The 22,262-nt window shown below is 37.9% G+C and overlaps 3 protein-coding genes across 6 annotated transcripts in view; 1 reads left to right on the forward strand and 2 right to left on the reverse strand.

Annotated features, from left to right (window-relative positions):
- Positions 1-628: 628 nt before the first annotated feature.
- Positions 629-8,654, reverse strand: FBXW2 (F-box and WD repeat domain containing 2). 3 transcript variants are annotated; one of them, XM_054646436.2, is made up of 7 exons: positions 8,519-8,654; positions 6,551-7,060; positions 5,129-5,323; positions 4,186-4,319; positions 3,492-3,578; positions 2,696-2,865; positions 629-1,231 (listed from the first exon to the last, which is right to left on the reverse strand). In XM_054646436.2, the coding sequence occupies exons 2-7, from the start codon at positions 7,038-7,040 to the stop codon at positions 943-945; spliced, it is 1,365 nt and encodes a 454-aa protein (XP_054502411.1). In that variant the 5' UTR covers positions 7,041-7,060; positions 8,519-8,654; the 3' UTR covers positions 629-942. The 3 variants fall into 3 exon arrangements, with proteins under 3 accessions (XP_054502411.1, XP_054502414.1, XP_054502412.1); XM_054646439.2 differs by having other exon boundaries at positions 6,551-6,968; positions 8,519-8,649; XM_054646437.2 differs by having other exon boundaries at positions 992-1,231; positions 2,766-2,865.
- LOC143695591 (uncharacterized) lies at positions 7,047-9,633 on the forward strand. Its single transcript, XM_077189411.1, has 4 exons — positions 7,047-7,129; positions 7,733-7,855; positions 8,375-9,061; positions 9,299-9,633. The coding sequence occupies exons 1-4, from the start codon at positions 7,047-7,049 to the stop codon at positions 9,336-9,338; spliced, it is 933 nt and encodes a 310-aa protein (XP_077045526.1). The 3' UTR covers positions 9,339-9,633.
- A 637-nt stretch (positions 9,634-10,270) lies between these two features.
- Positions 10,271-22,262, reverse strand: part of GARNL3 (GTPase activating Rap/RanGAP domain like 3) — a 33,149-nt gene continuing 21,157 nt past the window's right edge. For both annotated transcript variants that reach the window (XM_054646276.2, XM_077189365.1), the window contains exons 23-29: positions 20,522-20,588; positions 19,780-19,887; positions 19,270-19,388; positions 18,908-19,043; positions 17,634-17,843; positions 17,217-17,328; positions 10,271-16,444 (exon numbers count right to left, since the gene is read on the reverse strand). In XM_054646276.2, coding sequence (XP_054502251.1) covers positions 16,288-16,444; positions 17,217-17,328; positions 17,634-17,843; positions 18,908-19,043; positions 19,270-19,388; positions 19,780-19,887; positions 20,522-20,588 — 909 coding nt within the window. In that variant the 3' untranslated portion in view covers positions 10,271-16,287. The remainder of the gene's footprint in view (positions 16,445-17,216; positions 17,329-17,633; positions 17,844-18,907; positions 19,044-19,269; positions 19,389-19,779; positions 19,888-20,521; positions 20,589-22,262) is intronic.

Genomic DNA, 22,262 nt, shown 5'->3' on the forward strand with positions numbered 1-22,262 from the left:
TGTATTTAAGAGACTGCTCCACTGTGACTTGAAGCTACTCCTACCGCATCCTCAAATACTGATTCTTGCATATGAAAACTCCCCTTCATTGGTGTAACTCATATCACATACATTTGGAAGTCGTGGCCTTCATTCAGTATTAAGTACGAAGTCAGGTCTCCTTGTATAGTGGGAAGAAAAAAATCACACTAGTAATGCTAGACAGTTTTGTCCTCTGAAGGGCATGAGCATGAGGTTCATGAAAACCCATGTTTTCAAGTTGTGTAAAAAAAATGACATTAAGGCAGGAGGGAGGGAGGGAGGTAGATCAACCTAAAGCATTTCTAAAGCATGGGATGTAGATGCAGCTTTAAAGTACATGTCAAATAGCACAAAAATATGTGGACAAATATTTGTTAAAGGACTCGTTTGATTCTTCTGTTTCAAAGGCTAAGTATTTAAAGCTATCATATGGAAAAACATTTTGAAGAGAAAGATTCTGGAGAGAGAGAGGGTTTGCTGTTTTCTCATTTTTGTTAAGCAGCCATGCACTGCAACCAGTATTTGCTATTAGATGTACAAAAGCCTATGGTTCTAAGACAGTAGCTTCACCTTCTGTTTCAATTAAAAAAAAAAAAAAGGTCGGAAGTCAGGTCAAGCACAACTTGATTTCAGACTTGGTAGCAGATTTGAATGGTTTAAACATTACAAGCTATACTTCAGAGCCCAAACAGGTATATTTAAACATGAATATAGACAAAATTTTGTGGTGAATACTGTTAGCATGCTGCATTGCATTATTTCCAAAACAACCCATTCCCAAATGCCCAAATAAAAGTAAATGATTGTGCATTGCATGATGATACCATTGGATGTGCAACTTTGGTTCATGCAAAGTCTCATTTTATGGACACACTTGCTGACAGGCCATAAATTCCTGAAGATTCTGTATGTGTGAGCTTTTCAGCCATGTTCTTTCCATAAGACCAAATGGATACTATGGTCTGGCATACTGGTGGCAAAAACCAAGCCTGTATCATTTTGGCCATTTAGTCCATTTAACCAAGACATTTCACCGGCCAAGAAGCTTGAACCTCTCTTTGACTTTCTATATTCTGGTAAAGGCCAGCGGCTTATCAGTTTTTCTGTCCTCAAGTCCATTATGTACAGGTATCTGTTGTCAAACAGTAGAGCAAATATCTCTCCAAAGCCCAGCAAGGATACATTTGAGAAGTCTGGAGGTTTGATAACCCTAGAAGACAAGAAAACAGTGTAAGAATCTCCCTTACGATGTTGTCATGAGCTTGAATTACTAAAGCGAATCCTGTATGTCTACAGAAAATGTGTCTAAATTCATCATTCTGAAGTAATTTAAAAAGAACTGGATGCAAATCTTTCAAATTAAGCAACTGAACACTTTAGCTACAGTCAGGCCTGTGGTTTCACTTCTGACTTTATATATTCAGGACAGACCCATCTGAGCATAAGTGAAGGCTAAGGTTTGAAAGGGATTATTCTGCAGAGCACAAGGAAAAAAAGAGCCATTTCTACATACAAATGAAAGAGCAAATGTACTTGTGTTTTACAGTAAATTTCCATATGGATTTCATGCCTCAATATCTTTACACTAAGAGGTAAAAGCTGTTATTATTCTTTTGAATAATTTTGAATTCACCCCTCTAAAAGGCAGAAGTAAAAGATAGACATGCCTTCTTGTGATAAGCAGGTTAGATAAATCACCCAAGACTAGTCCTTAGAATGCTGTTTTACTGATGTTTTATGTTAAATTAACCATGGGGAGAAATAAAAGTAGTTTTTAGTTCCCCAACACCTTGATGATGGCTTCCCTTAATAAATAAAACTTGGAATAGAAACTGAAGAGTTGAGTCTTCCACAACTGCCTGCATGTTTGATCATAGCATTACATAAAGCAAAGAACTGAGGCACAAAAATGTGTGGGGATGAAAATCTGCTCTCAGCAATAAGAGACCATCTTTCTGTTCTGAAAGATGGGAGAGTAAACTAAGAAGTGAAATTACTCAGTTATTCTTACTCATAAGAAGCACTTCTGGAGATCTTTCAAATATCCACAATTATTCAGGGTATTTAAATTAAGGAGTCTTCTAGCAGTTCTAAAATGCATTTTTTTCTTTAGTAAGTTGGCATCTTTGATGCCACCATTCCCAACTCATACAACTTGATTCTTTATGTGGAAATGGAATGCCATCATGTTCAGTCCCTCACTGCAGTCTGATAGATTTCACTGTCGTTCCACAACATTAGAAGGAGTGACAGATCAGTGGTGCTATAAGCAAAAAGAGTCTTTTTAATTTCTTGTCCCATCAATGGACCCCCAGAAATTTCTGCTTGGTTCTCTGTATAGCAGTCTCCATGGTAACATTAGCTCTGCATCACTACACTTCCACATTCAGAACTACAGCACTGCAGTCTGGTTTAAGTCTATACTGAAACACTTCAGCTTACGGAATGAAAATATGGAAGAGATGAGCATGTGGCCAGAAACCAGAAGAGCAATGAAACGATTCATATTATTAGATGACAAAATTAGAATTAAACTGCTCGGTATGTGTAAAGCAAGATGTTTACAGGATTTTATTCAAGATTCTTTTGGTCCACATTTAAGGTAAGTTATTAAAACTGGTAAACTGCTTCTTATTTATTTAATGAAGACTGAATCCTAAACTGAATGGTTTACCTGAGAATATCATAGCTGGCAAAGTCCCACTGGTATAATCCTAGTGCTGAACTGCACACTATGTATTTACCATCAAAGTGCAGCCTAGGCTGTAGGGAGATGCTGCGGTCTTCAGAAACAGACAATGTTCTTAAGCATTTGCAGTTTATTTCCCTTCCAATAGGCCAAATCTACAATTAGAACACAGTTAAAGACCATAAAAAATTCACATTATAAACTGATACATAAATAGAGCAAGCCCCACAGTCTCTTTTTAAGCATCAGGTAAATGTGTGCATGAGTTTTTTCCAGAACTATTTATCTTTTTCAGGTAGAAACATCAATTCTTCAAGTGACTTGTCTTACAGTGCAGCACATGTTGTTTCTAGCCTAAGAAATTCCCAGTGAAAATAGGTACTTTAAAGAATGGAAAAAAAAAAAAAATCAACCATCCAATTGGGACAGAAATGTAACTGTTTCAGTTATGAAGCACTTCTATAACCACAAACTTGCAGCACTCTCCAACCCCAAAGTCCCTAACAGTAACAGTATTTGCATTTACCTGCCTCACTGTCATGACCTGGAAGCACCAATTCTTTGCATTACGATTGTTGTAGAGCTATCATTTAAAACTAAATACTAAGGCAAGCATTGAAAAATTAGCTTCCAAAGAGTTTCATGTTCTGCATGCAGCCTCTAAAGCAGGAAATGTGGGGAAAAACTAAATCCTTCTATTGTTTGTAAACTTCAGCAAATTACTCAAGCTTTTTGCTTCCCAATGTACCAAAATAATATATGTATGATATATGGTACATACCTTGATTTCATACTTATCTGCACTTAGGAGAATATAATCCCCAGGACTATGCATAAGAGATTTGACTTTGCATTTCTGCAAAACGACCTGTAATTGAAGGACGGCAATGATTTATGTTGATGCTGTTAAATAATTAAATTTTCATTTGCATTTTTCATTTCACTGACCACCTGCATAGTGTACCCATGAATAAAGGCAGTACAAATACTTTTTAGCAACTGAAGGAAAACTACAGTTTACACTCTTTTGTTCCTACTAGTGACAATTTACTGTACTAATAAGCAAACATACATACTTTATCTGTACAGCCACACTCCTCATCTTTCAAGTTCTGAAATAACCAGAGGAAAAATATTGTTTCATGATCAGATTTTTGTTATCAAGATCATTGGATTTTTACATAACTTTTAAAGCCATCTTTTTTCAGAACCAGTTTTTATTCGGTCTTTGAATCAAAACACTGCTTCCTAGTATTAGCCCAGCTACTTTGGAATTGAAATATCTTCAATGGTCTGAAAGGTTTAATTACAGCTTAAATATTTTTTCAGTTGAAATGTTATTTTGTAGTATTTCCAGATGTTCTTCAGATTCTAAACCTACCTGCAGGATTAGGACTAGGAAATAAAAATTTAGAACATGTTACAAATTTAGTGCAAATAAGTGTGTGAGATTAATTATGAATCAATATTCCCACCTTAGTGACCCATTCTGTGTGTCCAGTAAGGGTATTCAGGCACGTTCCTGTTGATAAGGCCCACACTTTCACAGTGAAGTCTGCAGAGCCACTGACCAGAATATCAAGTTCATCATTGTAATCCACACTAAAAACTTCAAGCAAAGAGAGAACTAAATAAGGAATACCAGTCTCTATGCATGCATTTTTCTGTGAGACACTAGTAGCATCTGTATGAATTTAGCAGCTTCTAAATTCATATGCTACTACATCCTTAATTGTTCTTGAACTGTTTAAATGAATTGTTGCTCTGGATGCCTAAGTTTACATTGTGAAATTACTGGGGTTTTCTGCCCAAATTAAGAGCATGTATATCAGTGGTTCCTTTATGGCTGGATTGTGGCAAAGTGTAATTTAAGCTAGTTCATATTTCCAGAGCTTTAGTAAGATAATTCCACAGGATTAGTATATTTTATAAATACAAGGGAAAAAAACTACAGCTGAACTGAGGGTACTTCTAAGTACACGACAAAGAATTGAATTATGAGGGCAATGCAAATACGTATTCCCAGCTCCTATTTTGCTCTTTGCTTTAAGCTCATGTCCAATGTGGGAATAGAAAAAATGGCCATGGCCATGTATGCCCTGCTACCTAAGATTTGCACCTCCTTGAGACTTGAAGCTACTGAATAACCGTGGCATTTATTGTTACTTCCATGCAATTGCAAAATGCTACATGGCTAAGCTTTGGCATATTCAAGGACAAGTGTATATGTGTTCTAGTCACACTATGTGTTCTAGTCACTTGTCGAGGGGAACTCAGGGGACTCAGATGACAGAGAACAGAGGCTGAACAAACCGATAAGGCTAGTGTGAAAAAAGATAAATTTAATTATATTTTGTTTGATGATGATGATGTACATTACTTCACTGGTGAAATTACAATTTTAAAATTTCAACATACCTGCACCAGTATGTCCTCTGAAATGCTGTGTCTTTGCCCCAGAGCTCCATTCCCAACAGGCTACTGTGTTATCGAAAGATCCTGTTACAAGCTTTTGTTCATCAAACTTCACTGCAGCACAAGTGTGTGTCTGGATACCATATATGCACTGACCTGTGCTTACATCCCACAGTTTTGCAGACAAGTCATCTGATCCTAGAATATAAAAAAAAGGATAAATGCAAGATTGGTAGATTCTGGCACTACGTCTGACTGATAGTGTCTACGGAAACAGATGAATGGAAATTTCACGTGACACATCACTCAGGTTTTACAGAGCCACTGACTATACTGCAAGCTTTAGTTTCTTTCAGGAAGGAAAGGGTTCCAGCAAACTTTGAAATATAGATGAATACCAGGCCTCATATCTTGCCACTTTCTTTTCTCTACCTGAAGCTCCTCTTTTTTCAGCTGCTAGCTTTGGAGAGCAAAATAAATCTCTGGACTCCTTATATCTGCTTCTTCTCCTGGAGGTTTCAGTACAAAAGTTGTCAGAAAGTTTTGACAATGCTGTTTTCTGTGTATAACATTCACTACTGAGTAGGTAAGTGAAAGACTGGCTAGAATCTAGTCGTTGGCTTCTAGTAAGCATCCTACTGTACCAACAAATGACCGACTGAAGGGAGTATTCCCAACTTAGTGTATAACATTATCATTCCAAATTACTGGCAAATCCTTAGAATATGCTCTGACAGCGATTCATTGTAACTCTGTTATTATTCTTTCATACTAAGGCTTCATATATGTTCTGTCTGTAACTTAAGTTCAAACTGAAATATTGCAGTCTCTACTCTTCAGGGAGGAAGCTGAAATTATGTGCAAGTCAGACTAGTAGCAAGGTTAAATCTAGTTTTACAGCACTTCATAAAGCACTTACGTTAGGAACTGAAAGTGCTTACAGCCTTGTTTCAAAGAAGATATGACTTTTTCTTCCATGTTCTGGGAGACTGAAGTTCTCTCACAGCCCAAAGTCCTTTTAATTGAAAGCTATCTCTAAGAGGATAGCTAACATATCTGTACTTCCCAAATGGGCTTACTCATAGTAACAGCATGATCAAAATCACAGAGCAATCTGGATTGGAAGGGCCCTTAAAAGTCATTTAGTTCCATCATGCCATTGGCAGGGACAATGATACCTACTGTTACTGTTTCTTTATCAAAAAAAGACATCGGTCTCCTTGTGTTCTTAGTAAAGTGACTAATGAGTTTATTAGTACACCAGGTGTTTCAAAAATTGAAAAAATAAGTAATTTTGAATTATCATCTGTATTCACACTATGAGAATAATTTGTCTAGTAAAAGAAAAGCAAATTGTCAATAATCTTATGAGGGGGAAGAGAAAACAAAGAATTTTAAGACTCCCAAGTTGTCTGTCCTTCCTACCTGTACACAGAAGTCCATCTTTATAGTAAAGTGCATATACTCTGGCACTGTGTCCAATTAAAGAGGATGTCTCAAAGGCTTCGTGGTCCTTCAGCTGCTTCATCCTTAAAATAGCTTTTAGGTAAACCTTCTTCCAATGTAGAGGATCCTGAACAGAGTCATCTATCTGCCAACCCAAATTCTTACACGCAGTCTGCCACACCTCTGTACAGGCACTTATAACCTTGTTCCACTGCTTAGAGACGAGGCAACATGTGAGTAAGGTCTGCGGATCAAGCCATTTTAACAGATAAAAACTAAGTTCCAATGGAAGAAGTTTGAGGAAGTCCCTCTTGAGTAGAATCTCTAGATTATTGGAGAGGTGCCTGAGCTGGACTGCTCCACTCAAGCTAATCAGGTGATCCAGAGTTTCATTTTTCTGCAAGTCCGTCAGAGAAAGAAATGCAATAGAAATGTTATCAAGCCATGCTTCAAAGTCCTTTTTCTCCATAAGGTTATGGAAAAATTTACCTGTGATACATCAAAATACTGTATTAGTTCCGTTCAGAAAATAAGGCATGAATCACATCTTTATTACTGGTACAAAAGTATTCCAAATGGCATGTTAACACACAGACTGAAGAGACCAAATGCATTTTAAAATATTCTTTAGGTTAGGACTAAGCATTTGCATGCACCCTGAACTATCATTTGTCCCACAGCAGACTTACTAGTAAATTGCATGTAGCTAGTGAATGTTAGCATTCATTATGAATGTTAACATATTTCTTGTTTTAGATTAACACTTTCAAATTCTGAGTCCAATAAGGTAGGGGTTAGTTTAAGTTTTACACCTATTACAGCAAATAAACACTGTCTTAGAGTTTACTCATGGATTATTCTGATACAAGGAAAAAACCAAAACGCATAAGCAGAGTGATAAGCTAGTTACTAACATAATGTACTCATACCTTCCTCCTGAACTATCTTAATAATAGATAGCTAGTTAGTTTTCAAAAAAGTATACAGAGATGTCTGACAAATTGCGTTGGACGATAAGTTAGTCTTTCTAATTTTTCTATTCGGCTCACATAAAGGCCTGAGCTTGTACTGGTCTAGCATCAGTATTGACGTGTCTGCACCACTTTGACCTAAACACAGTTTAAAAATCCCGTTGTTGTATTTTTTTTCCTATTTCCTCAGTTTATTTCCACTGAGACTTAACTGTGAAATTGAATACCACCCCCTGAACGCACTTATACTATCCTGTGACATCTCAAGTTCCTTCAGCGACCTGGGACCATTGATTAAGAAGATAAACATCAGGTAAACAGTTAAAAAATAATATACATTTATTTCCTCTGGAAGGTCTAATTCATTAGATAACTGTCTGAATTTCACAGCACTCCCAAACTAAAAGAACTGAGGTATCTGAGTGGGACTCAATAGCATGTTTATTTCTATACAAACATTTTACCATCATAGAATAAGATCTTAGAGCACACCTCTTAACAGGGCATAGGAGTACAGAAAATTACAGTCATCACTATAAAAGGCTGCACATGGCATGCAATTGTTGGTAAAACACACAAGAAGGTTCTGGATGTCAAATGCACAGAAGCAGCTGCTCCTATTAAATCACAAGTTCATTACAGTAACTTTTACTGCAGACAGCACTTACCAGCTTTCCTCAACACATATGGCAGTGAATACAGTTGCTGTTGAAACAGGCATGTGTTCTCTTTAAACAAAGTAAAAAATTCTAATAGGCCGGCTACGAATAAAAACTCCGCGAGCCCAAGGCGCTTGTTGTATTCAATACGTGAAGATATTACTGAAATGAAGGGCTGCTGTGAGGCCGCTGAAACCAGTGCTCGAGCCTCTTTTCCAGGTGTTACGCAGCCAGCCCTATCCGCTCCCCCCGCCCGCTCCCAATATACCTCCACATGCAAAAAGCACGGCGAGGACTGCAGGCTCAGCGTCGCTCACCTCAGGTAGCAGCCCGGTGCGGGGTGTCCGTCGGCGGGCAGTCGCCACGGCTTGCGCGGACTCCCGGAGTCCAGCACGGCCGGGTGCTTCCCTGCGGCCATCGCTCCCACGGCAGGACCGGCTCTCAGCACTTCCGCAGCCCGCGCCACAATCTGCAGGCACCCACGGCAGAAGGGTCACCCTCAAGAGGAGACCAGGTCCTCACGACCGCCCGACGCTGAAGGGAGGGGAGGGCTGGGCCAAGCCCGCGCTGGGCGAACCGCCGGCACCGGAGAGAAGGCGCTCCCTGACCCGTCGCTCTCACGAACAGGCGGCTTCCGGCGCATCCCAACGTCATCGTTCCCCGCCGCCGCGCCCAGCCGCTTCCACCCGGCCCGCTCCTGCGCTCCGGCGCGCTCGTAGCGGCGGCCCGGCGAGGGGCGACCGGCGGCCCGGCGAGAGGCGACCGGGGACGGACGCGTCGACGCTTCCCCACAGGCGAGACGTGGCTGTTGAGGAATCTGGGTGCCTGCTGGGTTCCTCCGCTTCCGACTCGTACCCGAGGTTTTGGCAAGTTCTGTTTGTTAAGAATATTCCTGTAATTATTATGATGAAAAATGCACAAGTGTTTGTCATACTGACTTACAGTCACCTATTCTCTCTCCTTCGGGCAGAGGTCCGGTGCACCAAACCATGCACAAATCTAACGTGAAAACTGCATCCCCCTTACATGATTAATTTGGACATAATTTGCTTTTTCCTACTTAACTTGCATTTATTCTCTTCACTTTTTAATTGCAGGTTTTGCGCCTTTGCCTGGGTCCAGCTCCATGGTTGCTGATATCTGAAATCATCCTACTTAAAGCGAGAGGCATATCGAGTGCTGCTTGTGTGTTAACGAACTGGGTTATGGCCTTCTTAGGAACCCAAAGAATTTCGGGATTTTTTAGTAAGCATTTTATAGTAAGCAAATTACACTTATTTCTTCAGTTCCTGTGTTCTTTTAACCTGGTGTACTGACTGCAATGGCCATATGAGATCATTAATTGCATTGGGGCCAGTATCTTTTTTTTTTTCCTAAGATGTAAAATAAAATCTAATTTTATAAATAAATAAAATTTCCTTGCTTAACTCTACCTTTTCCTTAGGCTGCATGTTACAGTGAAGAAGTGCACAACATAGCCTAGCTAACGTTAGTTTCAGACTGCAGTACTTGATGTTTGTGTGGCTGTTATTTCTGTTAATTCTGACCACAGAATTAAGTCTTAATCCCAAATGAAGATGAAGTCTTGGCTTTCATGGAGTTAAGGCTTTTTTGTTATTGTTGTCAAGGTGGCTAGGAATACATTTAAATCACAAAAAGGGTTGTAGCTCTTAAGAGAATGTCTTTGCTACTTTGGAAAAGATGATTTTTCAAAAGGAATCGCAAGGTCTTGGAGACAGTAAGAATACACACTTAGCCAGAAAGGGAGAAAAACTATTTTGTAGTGTTAGTTTACAGAGTAAAGATCCCCAACTGAAGCAGGTCTCCAAAAGTCTAAAAGATGGCTGGAAACATAAACCAAACCTAGATTATGGCTTTTATCAAAGATGGGTAAAGCTTAAGACACAAACAGCAATCTCATAGGTATGATACAGCACTTCAGAGAACTCAAATGGGAAAAGCAGTGCTCTGTGCTACATCCTGTCTTTTTGATTTCTCGTCTTTTTACTTAGCAAATTTGAAAGTCATTAGTCCTGCGTGTGTGAAAGAGGTGAAAGAAACAGGTGGGATCAAATTTATTGTTTATTACAGATGAAGAAATAAATAATGTTTCTTCTTCACAAAGGTGATGAATAGCACTTAAAACACTTTCAGATGTGATAGGACTGTCTCTATTTGGATGTCGTATCTAAAATACAAACCATACATGCTACCATATGACATTAAAAAAATGGTAATACATCAGCATTTAAGACCAGTGGTAAAGAGTCTTTGATCACAAATGTAGCAACAGTCTTAACAGTATGCTATTATTAAATTACAAAGCAGTCTGCTACCATTCAAAGACATTTAAACTAACATTCTAGATTGATAACGCTCTGCATAAATCTTTACATAACATTTTCCATTTAACCAGGTAAATATGCAGAAAATTACCTCAATTTTCTCTTCAAGTCAGATGCTAGTACCACAATTTCCAGTAGCAAAGAGGAGTCAGTCAGTTACAGGTCAGCAACAAAGTGAAGCAGCTAAGCAGTATACAGGCTGGTGAAGTTGCTGTGCTCAAGTAATAAGAATAAAAATACTTTCTAACCTGCATGCAAGTACAGATGTTTGCTGCATAATCTCTTGAGCCTTCCCATATTGTTAATATTAGGTTTCCAGGGTATAATTTAGTCCTTCACAGAAACAGATTAAGCCTATCAGAGAAAACAGTGCTTTAACAGAATAAGCAAGCACTGTGCATATGAACCATGACATCAAATTGTTAAGAATGAAAATAGCATGATACCCATTTTCACACACAGACGGCAACATAAAATTATTCTGAAATACCTTATCACTTGCTGATGGAATTTTCTCTTCCCCTGCCTTTTATGATCCTGTTACTTTAAATTCCTATATATATAACTCAGGATTTTTAATCCCTGAAAATTTACAGTAGAAATTACAAATACATATACCTATATATGTATATATACTGAAAACCAAATCCAAATGAAAAGGGTTATATATTTCAAATGCAGACTAAGCCAACAGCTCTGGAAAAGCCACTGCATCTGCAAGGAGAGTTATAGACCCACACCTTTGGAAAAACATGTTCAAGCTAGCCATTACGGGTCAAATATACTTAGAACAGCAGAAAATATACGTCAGGAGTAGCAACCTTAACCATATGTAACTAGTTAGGCAATAACGTTACCCATTCCCTGCCCTCTTAAGTACTGTTTAAGTATTCAGTTGACTGTCAAGTACTAAAAAAATTCAATCTGAATCTATCAAGTACAAATACATGCACATTTATAGAAATAATCACATGAAGGCAGAGAACAAACCTGCTGTTCATTCCAGATGCATACTTGCATGTTTGTTATGAATTGAAAAACAATGGCAAACCAACCAAAAAACCCCAAACAAACAAAAGAACAACAAAAACTAAACCAAAAAAAAAAAAACCAAAAAAACAAACCAAAACCAAACAAACAAAAAAAACCCCCAACCCAGCCAACCAAACCCCCCCTCCAAAACCTGAAAAAAAAATCCCACCCAACAAAGCAACAAAAAACCAGCCCACAGCACCAGCCTCCAGAAACCACACAAACCAAAACAAAGAGGAATCCCCGCCGCACCCCCAAACTAGTAAAGGACTATAACTAGAACAGGCCTTACTTTGCAAACCAGGAAACCGAATGTATGCGTGCATTCACTGAACCTAGAGCAGTTCTCTTGCTACCATGCATAGCCATAGCCCTTTCAAATTTCATGTGGGTTTTTGTTTCGTATTAGAAGGAAGTGTTTTGTTACTTTCAAACACTTATGAAATACTTATGTGTGCTGCATTGCCACTAGAATAAGGAACTGGACAAAAATGACTCTTTGTACTGGTTTCTAAAGCTCAATCTGGGCTTTGGGGACCTTACGAACAGCTCATCAAAGACTTAAGGGCTCCATATTGTGTGTGTGTATGTGTGAATTAACTTAGCTCATGTGTCTGGGGATTCTCAAGTCCTAGTCACACTTCAAAGTTATGGTGATGGTCTATATGCATGCTGCAATTGAAATGCAGGACAAAGATGACAAGTAGCCCAAAATCTTGCATATCCATTTTGAACAGATTTTTGAATGGTGGTGCACAAGTGTGTGTACTGGACTAGATGATAACACAGTGGTCCTTTCTACCCTCAACTATTTTGTGATTCCATGCATCATTAACCATGCTGGTGAGAACACACAAGTACATTCTAAATTAACTACCTGTACAATCTAATGCTTGCACCAATGTAAATGACATTCCTATAATTTAGTCAGACTAAGGCACAGGGATGAAGTGGTGACCAACACCATTTAGCCAGGAGTTAAGAGCCCCGCTGCTGCCTACAAATCCAGCACATTGGGATAGAAAATATTTCTTGCAGAAACGTAGCCAAGGTTCCAGAATGGGCCTAAACTTAGCCTGATAGCAAGTGTTCAATCTGGTAACAATTCTTCCTTCATGGAAACAATTCCTTCCTTCCATCCATCTTTAGCAACATTTTTCAGTTTTCCTATCAGAACAACACCCATCTTACATAGTAGAGTCAAAGATTATCTTTTCTCCTAACCATGAGATGGTCAGCCAGCATCAAGAATGCAGCCTACAGGCAGCTCTAACACCCATTGTGAAAGGAGAAAGGATTATGTTTACAGTGGACATGGCTACAATTTATGCCCAAGACTACTTTTTAAGTTTTAGAGAGTATATGCATGCACAGGCTGGAAAAACAGAGGGCAAACAACATGGCTCCAACACTAGAGTGAATGACACTATAGCCATCCCAGCAGCCTTTCATCTTACGCCAGTCTTAAGGAGAGGTTCTGCAAGTGTGTAAGAACTTTGCCCTTTATAAATGACGCACAAGAGCTTTGGTATCAATCCCACCGACTGCTTCTAGATTTTAATTAGCAGTCTAAATAGTAAGGATGATGTTTTGATAAAAACAATGGCTAGAAGCTAGTTCTCTTCACATGAAGAGACACAGAAATCATAGTTGTCTGTTCAGACTACTAAAAACCTCAAAGAAGCCACATCCTTGTACAAGGTTGTGTACCCCAGCAATTTCACATGATTGTGTCGGTAATTGTTTTTTTGATACAATAAATGTGATAAAGATCTTCACTGAATTTGTTCCTGTGCCTTGTGTCAAATAAAATCGGAATATTATTTCTATGTTCTCTGCCTTCTACCTACGTTCTGGGTTGCTCTCCTACCGTAAGTAGGTAGTAAACTACATATACATGGCTCTAAAGCCTCAGCTACCAACTCTAGGTGTCATCTAACCCAAACAAAATGTTGTTTCACTCTCTGCTTCTTTTGCCACATCAGATGTTATCCCTCTATGACACTCTAAGTACAAAAGCAAAAACTTAACAAGGCACTTACTGGATACATTAAGAATGAAGACATTAATTTTTTTTTCCCCAGGATTCAGCTCCTTCCTCTACTACATGAGCAATGATCTGTTAAGGTCTGGTAGTTCCTAGTGTGACTTGCTTAGCAGCTTGTACCAGACCCATTATGTCAAGCTATAGCATAAAAGCAGGTAGGAGGTGGGCAGGGATGCAGTTGCTGCTGGGCTTCCCTCTTCAAATGATAGCAATATCCTGTTCCAGGTGTGTACCGTGAAGCCAGTATGATCTAGTTTTGTGCTTCAGTAATCCAGTATCTCCTTACAGTTCATTTGCTAGATGTCATCAATGCTGTAATTACAGGCAAACCTTCAAAGGGTCGTTTTCTCTCTCTCTCTCTCTCTCACACACACACACACTCCCACCCCCCCAACACTCTCTTAATTAATGGTAATACTTTACAGCCACTACTGCACTTCTGGTTCAAGAAAATAACTCTTGCTTTATAGCCCTTTCTTCTATAATCATGTTTAGGATATAATGCAAATACTGTATCTATATGCATTCTGACTACCCTCATAGCCAGTAGTCAAGCCTTCTGTCATGCTCTTCTCATTCTTCTTATTCTCCCTAGTGCTCCATCTCTAAGGCTATACCCAAGGATGTGTTTGCTCAGGTTCTTCAAAACAAGTTTAAAAATCTCCATATATTGCTTCAACTGCTATCAAACAATGGTTAATCATTTTAAATCATGCTGTGATGGCACAGGTGAACATCTGCAGTATATTTAAAATCCAGCATCCTAACAGGGTAAAGCAAAGTTTCCAGTTAAAATTTTAACTAAAGCCCCAGTTTTGAAACACACTGGTACAGTCTTCAAAAATAGCCACAAACCAGAAATCAAATACAACATTGAGAGAGCTGTTCTTGGAAAAAGCTGGTTCTTTTCCTTTTTAAAAATATGTAAGTGCCAGCAGTGACCCCAAAAGTGGATTCAGAAGTGTTTACAACTTGCAGGAAAATAAGTACCGCGTGGTACTTTCAGATTTTCTTTAAACCTTAACTGTCCAAATAAATAAGGATAGGGTAAAGTAACACGATCTCTGGAAACAACATTCTAAAAGAATAATTACAAGTTTTTGCAAATACTTCAATCTGGTACTTCCTTTTAGATGCTTATTGAAGTTCACCCCACAAATCTATGAGTGCAAAACCCACTAAAGTAATAATAGCCTTCATCTCCAAGACTAATTATTATTGGAAATATTGCTTCTTCTGTTGATTAGCCACCCCAGTTGAGAGTAAGAAATTACACTTCCAAGTAAGACCTTGCAGATTTTCTTAAGTGAAGCAATTCAACCATATTATATAACTGAGAAAAAAATCACTTTGCAATCACCAGTTTTACATTCAGACAGATGGCAGCAAAAGGCACGCATCTCCAGATGATCATGCTTGAACAAAAGTGAAATCATGACATATGGGTGATATTATGAAATAAAAATCAAGGATACAGAAGTATTTCTATATTCAGAACAAGAAACGCTTGCTAATAAAGCTAAAAACATCATCTATAGAAAGGCTTTCATGAAAAAAAACCCCAAACCAAACAAAATCCTTGCAAAGGTGTTCTAGAGGAAAGGGTTTAAAAAAATTAAAAATCAAACTTTAAATACAAACCCCTTTAATACAGTAAGAGACAAGATCACTGTTTCATCACAGAAGACTACCTTATTAGCACTGAAAATCCAGTCTGCATCCAGTTAGAAAATTACAACTATCTGAAATAATTACTTATACTATTGGTGCAAGCACAGACAACAGCTAAAGATGATGTCTGCATAAGAATCTTTTTGTAGTCAAAGACAATTTGGGTTGGCTCTTCTGCCTGTAATGGAAAAATCTGCAGATGCACTACAATAAGAGTTTTCCAGTAGATGGACTGAAGTTTTTGTTTCCACATTTTTTGTTTGTTCGTGGGTTTTTTAGTTGTTTTTTGCTTGTTGGTTTTTTTGTTTTTTTTTTCCAATTTTCGAGAAATATTCTGCAAGTCTGTGTCCTATAGAGAGGTTCTCTGCTCAGGGATTTTTTATGCCAAAAGAGTTTTCAAGTTTCTCTAAACAATGAGCCAAGGAAACACCATCTTCATATCTCACCTGATTCTTCAGTGAACATACCACAGATGCATCAATTTAGGGACTGACTCCAGTGTTTGAAATGACCTTGCCTGCAAGCATTTTTTTTGTTGTTGTTTTGTTTTTCAAAGACTGAAAAAGCAAAAGTAGTGATCTGTGTTATAAAATTCCTCTTCCAACATGACATACACTGTTGTAAAACAACTCATGATAGTAATAACAGCAATTAACTTTGCTGCATGTCATTTAGGTAAGTCAAATTATAAGAAGCTTAGAACAAGTAATACTTTTTGTTTACTTCAGTTTCAGCCTAAATCTCCCATTGATTACCTACTGTTAGAATGCCATGAAAAGTAATGCTTCATCAACTGAGAGAACATACCTATGTCAAAGATATAAGCATTGCCAAATCAGGCTGTGCTAACCAGAACATGGATTCCATAAGGATTTATCACCAGTACTTCCAGCCACATTTTACTACCAGAAGCAGTGTTTGTGACATTGCCATAGAGCTTACAGAGCTGTAAGAAAATGTGACGTGAGGAAGAAAGGTTTTAAAAGTGTCTTCATTTTAAGTCAATGATGTCTTCATCATATAAAGAAATCAGCTGAAATGGATAGCTAGATGGTGAGTTCTCCTCCCTGTTTGCTGAAGTATCAGGATCTGAACTAGTGGAAAGATGACGTCTTTCAGAATAGCCTTCAAATGAGCTTGAGATTATCCTGCAAAGAGGAAGACAAAAGTTACTAAAAAAAATACAGAGGTCAGGGCAGGAAGGAACAATGGCTACTTCTAGATCCAATCGTGTTATCCTGAAAACAGACACAGACCATTGCAACTAAGTTTCCTCCTGTTTTACTCTACTAAAAATAATCAAAAGGCAGTATTAATGAAGCCTCTCACCCCAATAATTTCCAAGTAGGGAAATATAGCGAACATAATTTTTCACTGCGAGAGATTTTTTTCTTTTGTTACTGTCAGTCTCCTGTATCTTGCCAGTATTCTGTATTCTGCCAGTACTCTAGGCAAACATAGGTTATGGAAACAATGAAAACAAGAGAATGGCACTGGGGGAGTCCTGGTTCAGGGCAAATTTGGGAGAGTGCCAAACAGACAAATGCTGCAGTACTTTTTCACAAAATGTATTCTGAAAATAGCAACACAAGAGCATACAAAGAAAACAAGAGAGTCTGCACAGTGCAGCTGCAGTAGTCCAGATTTTTCCAACAGGTTCAGCTGCAGCAGGTCCCACAAAATGCCATTTAGTCTTGTCTTGCATTATTATCATTAGTATTATCATTAACACGTCTTCAGCAAAAAGTGTAACTGCTTCAGTACTTATGGTATTCAGATACTCTAACAAACACATTAGCACGAAATGCACACGGATATGCAAAGGTTTCAGTCAGCCTCATGCCAACTGAGATAAGCATGAGCAATCAATTCTGAAAATATTTATAGCCTAACTTAGGCTCTTTTCTAAAGTATATTTACCTGTCACTACTAGTTGACCTTACAGCTCCCTGCTTAGGGTCCGACTGTCTTCGAGAAACCTTTTTCAGCTTCTGTGAACTTTCTGTCTTGGGTATAGGCTCATCCAAGAGACCTCAATAAAGGAATAAAAGACTTTATACTTTCAACATAAAACGAAGCACTCATGAAAAAGTTAAGGTATCTGTTGCTGGTTTCCATTACTAACGATTTCTACCTAACTTAGAATATGGCCTTCTTATACACGATCAGACAATGGCTATACTAGTTGCAAATAATGCTTCCTCACGGTTTCCTTTTTTTATTTTAATAATTTATGAATACTACCTGCATGTTACAAACCTACCTGTGATGGTGCAAAGATTAGAAAGTATATGTTTGGCAACTGATATGTAACACTGAGGAATGAGGAGAGTTTACCCAGCAATTCTTTACGTGTTCTGCTTGCAATTTCTTTAATTTCCATACGAGATAACGGTAGTGAGTGCAAAACTGGAAGAGAGGTAATGCCACTCGATGGCGTAGTAGCGATGACCTTGGGAGCCAAAGGTGACTTCAGAGGTCGTTCAATGCTTCGCCCAACCAGATTGCTCAGAGGTATTTTGTACAGGTTTTTGCATGGAACTTCAGCTGAAACACAGAAAGAAAAAGGAATATTACACTTGCAACACAGAAAGAAAAAAGAACATTACACTTGCACAACAGAATCAGTTCTTAATAATTTCAAATGAAAAGTTACAGAGACAAGCTATACTTGTTGAGCTGAGCACTGAAGTGACAAAAATCTTCTTGCTCTAGAGATCTTTCAATACAAATAAGCTAGAAGAAGGAAGACATACAAGCAATTTGACTTAGAGAGAAGAAGAAGATTGACTCTTGGCAACACGATGACTCAGGAGCAGAACCAGGAAGTGAATTTATATGACCTGTGGCTGGAACTCTGACTATTACTCTGCACTCTGTGCAGTATTTCCCGTGTGTTTTAAAGTACTCCAAACACATTGGAGCCTGGATACTAAGTGATTTAAATTATGACTCCTCCTCTTAGGTAACACAAAATATCACGTTTTCTTAATTCCTAGAAGAAAAACAAAGTCCCAAACTTATCATCAAATAAAAAATTTGTGATTACCTTCTTTTCCTATCTGCTAACAGTAAAGCAGCAGATTTAAGGAAGAAAACTGTACACACATCTTGCATTATTTAGCTGATGTTCCCTTGTTTCTCCTTTATTGTTACACTATAGACTGACCGCTCATGCATCGCGTTACACTAGATTGTCTGTGCAAAACTTTTCAAGGCTTCTTACTTTTGTTTTGCAAAAGAGCTTCAGCCATTCAGTGGTTATTCTGCTTTTCTTTAACAAAAGGAATAGCGTATGTGAAATGTCAAGCTTTCTCATAATTTTATGCCCCTTTTTGCATTATGACTTGTGATCACATTGTGAGTCATCAAGATATTGAGGTTTAATTCTTCCCTTCCTACAGAATTTATTTCTTCAGAACAGTGCTACCATGCATTCAGAAAGGATACTACAGTGCAAAAGCTCAGACAAGTGCTTTATATGTGTGGAAAATAGAAAATCTCTTATCCTCCACACTTTCAGGTAGGAACTCACATTTTTTTACCATCTTTACTTAAGACCAGCCGCACCAAGATTTGATAACTGTTGGAATGATTAGAGATCACATTACCTTCTAGAGAAGGAAGAGGTAATTCTGGCTTTTCATAAGCTGTCGGTGTTTGAGGAGAACTCTTTGAACTCATTTCCTTAGAGCTGCTGTCAGATGATCCACTCACTGCAGCAGTAGCTTTAAAATAAATATCCGACTGAAATGACAAATAACCCGTCATTAGAACAGTGAGACTTTCTTAATCATCTTCTGATTCTCTTTGTCCTTGATATAAACTAGGAGCAGACAGATGAGCAATTATTGCAGGTAAAGTAAGCATGTATTTCGGTTTTGTTTGTTACGTTTTTAGCGGCAAAAACTTTTTATGTTAATTAGATCCTAACACATCACAGAAATAGTCAAACATGATTTTTCTGTCTTACCCTTGATGCTACAAGTTGAAGCTCAGGCACAACTGCTGTGTGGACTAAGTTCCCATTCACCACTAATCGGATCTCAATGGAATCAGTAGTGAAGGCAAGAACATAAGGGAAAGCACAGACTGCAATGAAATAGAAGTTATTTGGCAAGGAAAAATCGTTAAAGCAAAAGTTTCTTGGATGCTCCACAAAAACTGTTCTTGACCTCTTCCTTGACCAAGTTCCTTTCTTATGAAAAGTGTTGTCTAACATACTGAAGAAAATTTCACTCTTCATGCCTGGCAGAATATAGAGGGAATGGAAAATGAGAAACACAAAAAAGAAAGGGGAAAAAAGTTCAACAAAGGACAAACTTGCTACCAAGGCTCCACTTTTCAAAATTATCAGAAACTTTAGTCAAGTGGCATCATGAATGTAACATGCTTATTCCCAGAACACTGGAATTCCACCAGGGCCAAGTGCAGGCAAAAACAGTAGCAAAAAATCATCTACTAAAAAGAGAAATTTTCTTACCAACAGCATAAGGAACTTGATTCCAGCTGAAGTGGAAGTCATAAGCTGATGGCTGGACAAGTGGGGAATGTCCACTGAAAGGATATACCTTTCTGTACTGACAAACATCTGTAGCAAAATAGAAAAAAGGGGCATCCATCACTTTACACTGTAAGCAACCACCACCCATTTTATAGGGAGATTTTGCAGAAGGCTGGACATTATGCACACAACCAAACATTCATGTAAAAATCCCTCTATAGCCAAACAGCTAAGCAAAAGTTGCTTTCTCTGTGAACACACTGGAAAGACCAAAATAAAAGACCTATGTTTTAATAAGTTGTCGTATTTCACAAGGTATTACTGTTTCAACAGTTACCAGGTCCCTAATTTGTCCAAAGATACAGAAACAGGCAAGAAAGAATTCTGCAGACACTGCTTTCTGAAGTTATCTCTCTGCCCTTCAAGTAGCCATATGTTAATGTAATTTACATTCTTTGAAGACTGTTAAGCACATGGGTTATTACAGACACCAAGATTTCATTAATCATGTAACTTGCACATGTATAAAACAGCTAGTATGACTAAAATACTTGCATTTGTAATTTCTCCAATATGCATTTAAGTTCCAAAGAACGTATTTTGACAAACTTTCAATGAAACACTAAAATTCATTTTCAGATACAGACCTAGACTCCAATGAAAGAAGATCTACACATGTAGATTGAGCTATTACCACTTCTGGCCTTCCCTAAACACTTACAGTTATAGCACAACAGTAGACCAGCTTCACCATCTTCATATACATCAATAGCCGCAACAAAATTAACCTGCAAGGATAATGGAAAAGATTAACAAACAGGCAGAGGATACTGTGGTTATTACAACTGGGTTGTGACTAACAAGCAATACAATCAGCTGGGGAAGTGCACAACTACAGGTAAAAGGGGAAAAAAAGAGAAATAAATAAATAAATAAATTTATAAAAATAGCTTCTTTTGTGATGTAATTTTCAGGATGTTCTCAAGATGAAAATTAGTTTCCTTTGTATTTGGTTCTGTACAGTACCGAACATTCATAACCATACCACACTGCAAAGCAATAAAAACATAACTTATTTAGCAATATAAATTTTTGGAAATAGGATGATTTCAGAAAGCTGTGAATCAACATGGTACACTAAAGATAACAATTCTTTTCAAAAAGTGATCTTCAAATGCACATCATGACTAGCAAAAAGATCATATACAATTCAAAACCACTAACATTTTACAGAGGTCAACAGGGATGTACCTAAGGATTACCGAACAGTCTGAATTTACATATTGAAAAGCAACATTGGTTAAACCAAAGTATTTTTTTACATAGATTAGGCTACATAAATTCTCTTAATTAAACTTTGGTTTTGTCTTTTACATTAAGATTAAAAACAAACCAAAACAGCCACAAAAAGTAGGATATCTGTTCAGGAAATGAGATCTTATTAGCAAAATGCATAAGGTTACATTAGACAAATGCTTCCCAAACCATGTATACTGCTTGGACAGGGAGAAGGCTGAGAGACTGATTCCGTGAACAGCAGTTCTTTGACTTTCCTTCATTTAGGATTCCTGTGCAGGTCAAGAACTGTTAAGAAAACCTGAAAGTTTACGCATCCATACCAAATGCATTTTGACCAGTCTTTTGTAGTGACTGAAAGCCATTGCTGCTCTATTGTCCAAAGAAATAAGCAGGCAACCCATTTCAACATCATAAAAATCACTAGCTCAGCTCATATTAATTGTCTGTTTTATTTGTCTTCCTAAAGGAAATAAGGATTCCGGTGTGGAAAAGAAATGGGAGTGGTGGATGGATGGTGGATGGTGATGTACTTCTCCACCCCCCATTCTTTACTTCTAGTTCCTCCTCATCCAGATTAAGATTGATTCCCAGTGCTGTGGAGAAGTTTATTCTTGATCAGCCATGCCAGGGGCACCTCTTCATCACCAGATCCGAATAAAAATAGAGACGATTTAAAAAGAAAACAACTTATCAAGAACCATCAAATGAATAAAGTAGTCCCTTATCTCATTAACAACAACAGATTACCTGTGCAAAATCTTCTTTTTTTTAAACAAAGACATTACCTAAATCCTCTCCCTATGTCCTAGACAGATAGATATTCAGTTATTAGTTGACTGGGCAGCAGTTTCTTAAATAGAATGATAAACAATATGTAAACATTTTAGCTACATGCAAATAGGCAAATCTGAACAAGATACTGGTGGTCAACCACTGAAGTTATTTTGAAGCAACTTTTTAAACAATAAAGTACTGATACCACAAAAATAAAGCCAAAAGCTAACTACTGGCTAAGAAAGAAGGAAAAATTAACTCTTGACAACAACAACATTTCAACAACACAGGCTTTTTCCCAATGTCATATCTTATAACTACCTCTCTTGGGAATTATCATCACGTATCCCAAAAGGAATAAATACCTCAGAGTGTCCTAAAGCCAAAAG

The sequence above is a fragment of the Agelaius phoeniceus genome, chromosome 21 (assembly GCF_051311805.1).
Source record: "Agelaius phoeniceus isolate bAgePho1 chromosome 21, bAgePho1.hap1, whole genome shotgun sequence".
Taxonomy (NCBI): domain Eukaryota; kingdom Metazoa; phylum Chordata; class Aves; order Passeriformes; family Icteridae; genus Agelaius; species Agelaius phoeniceus.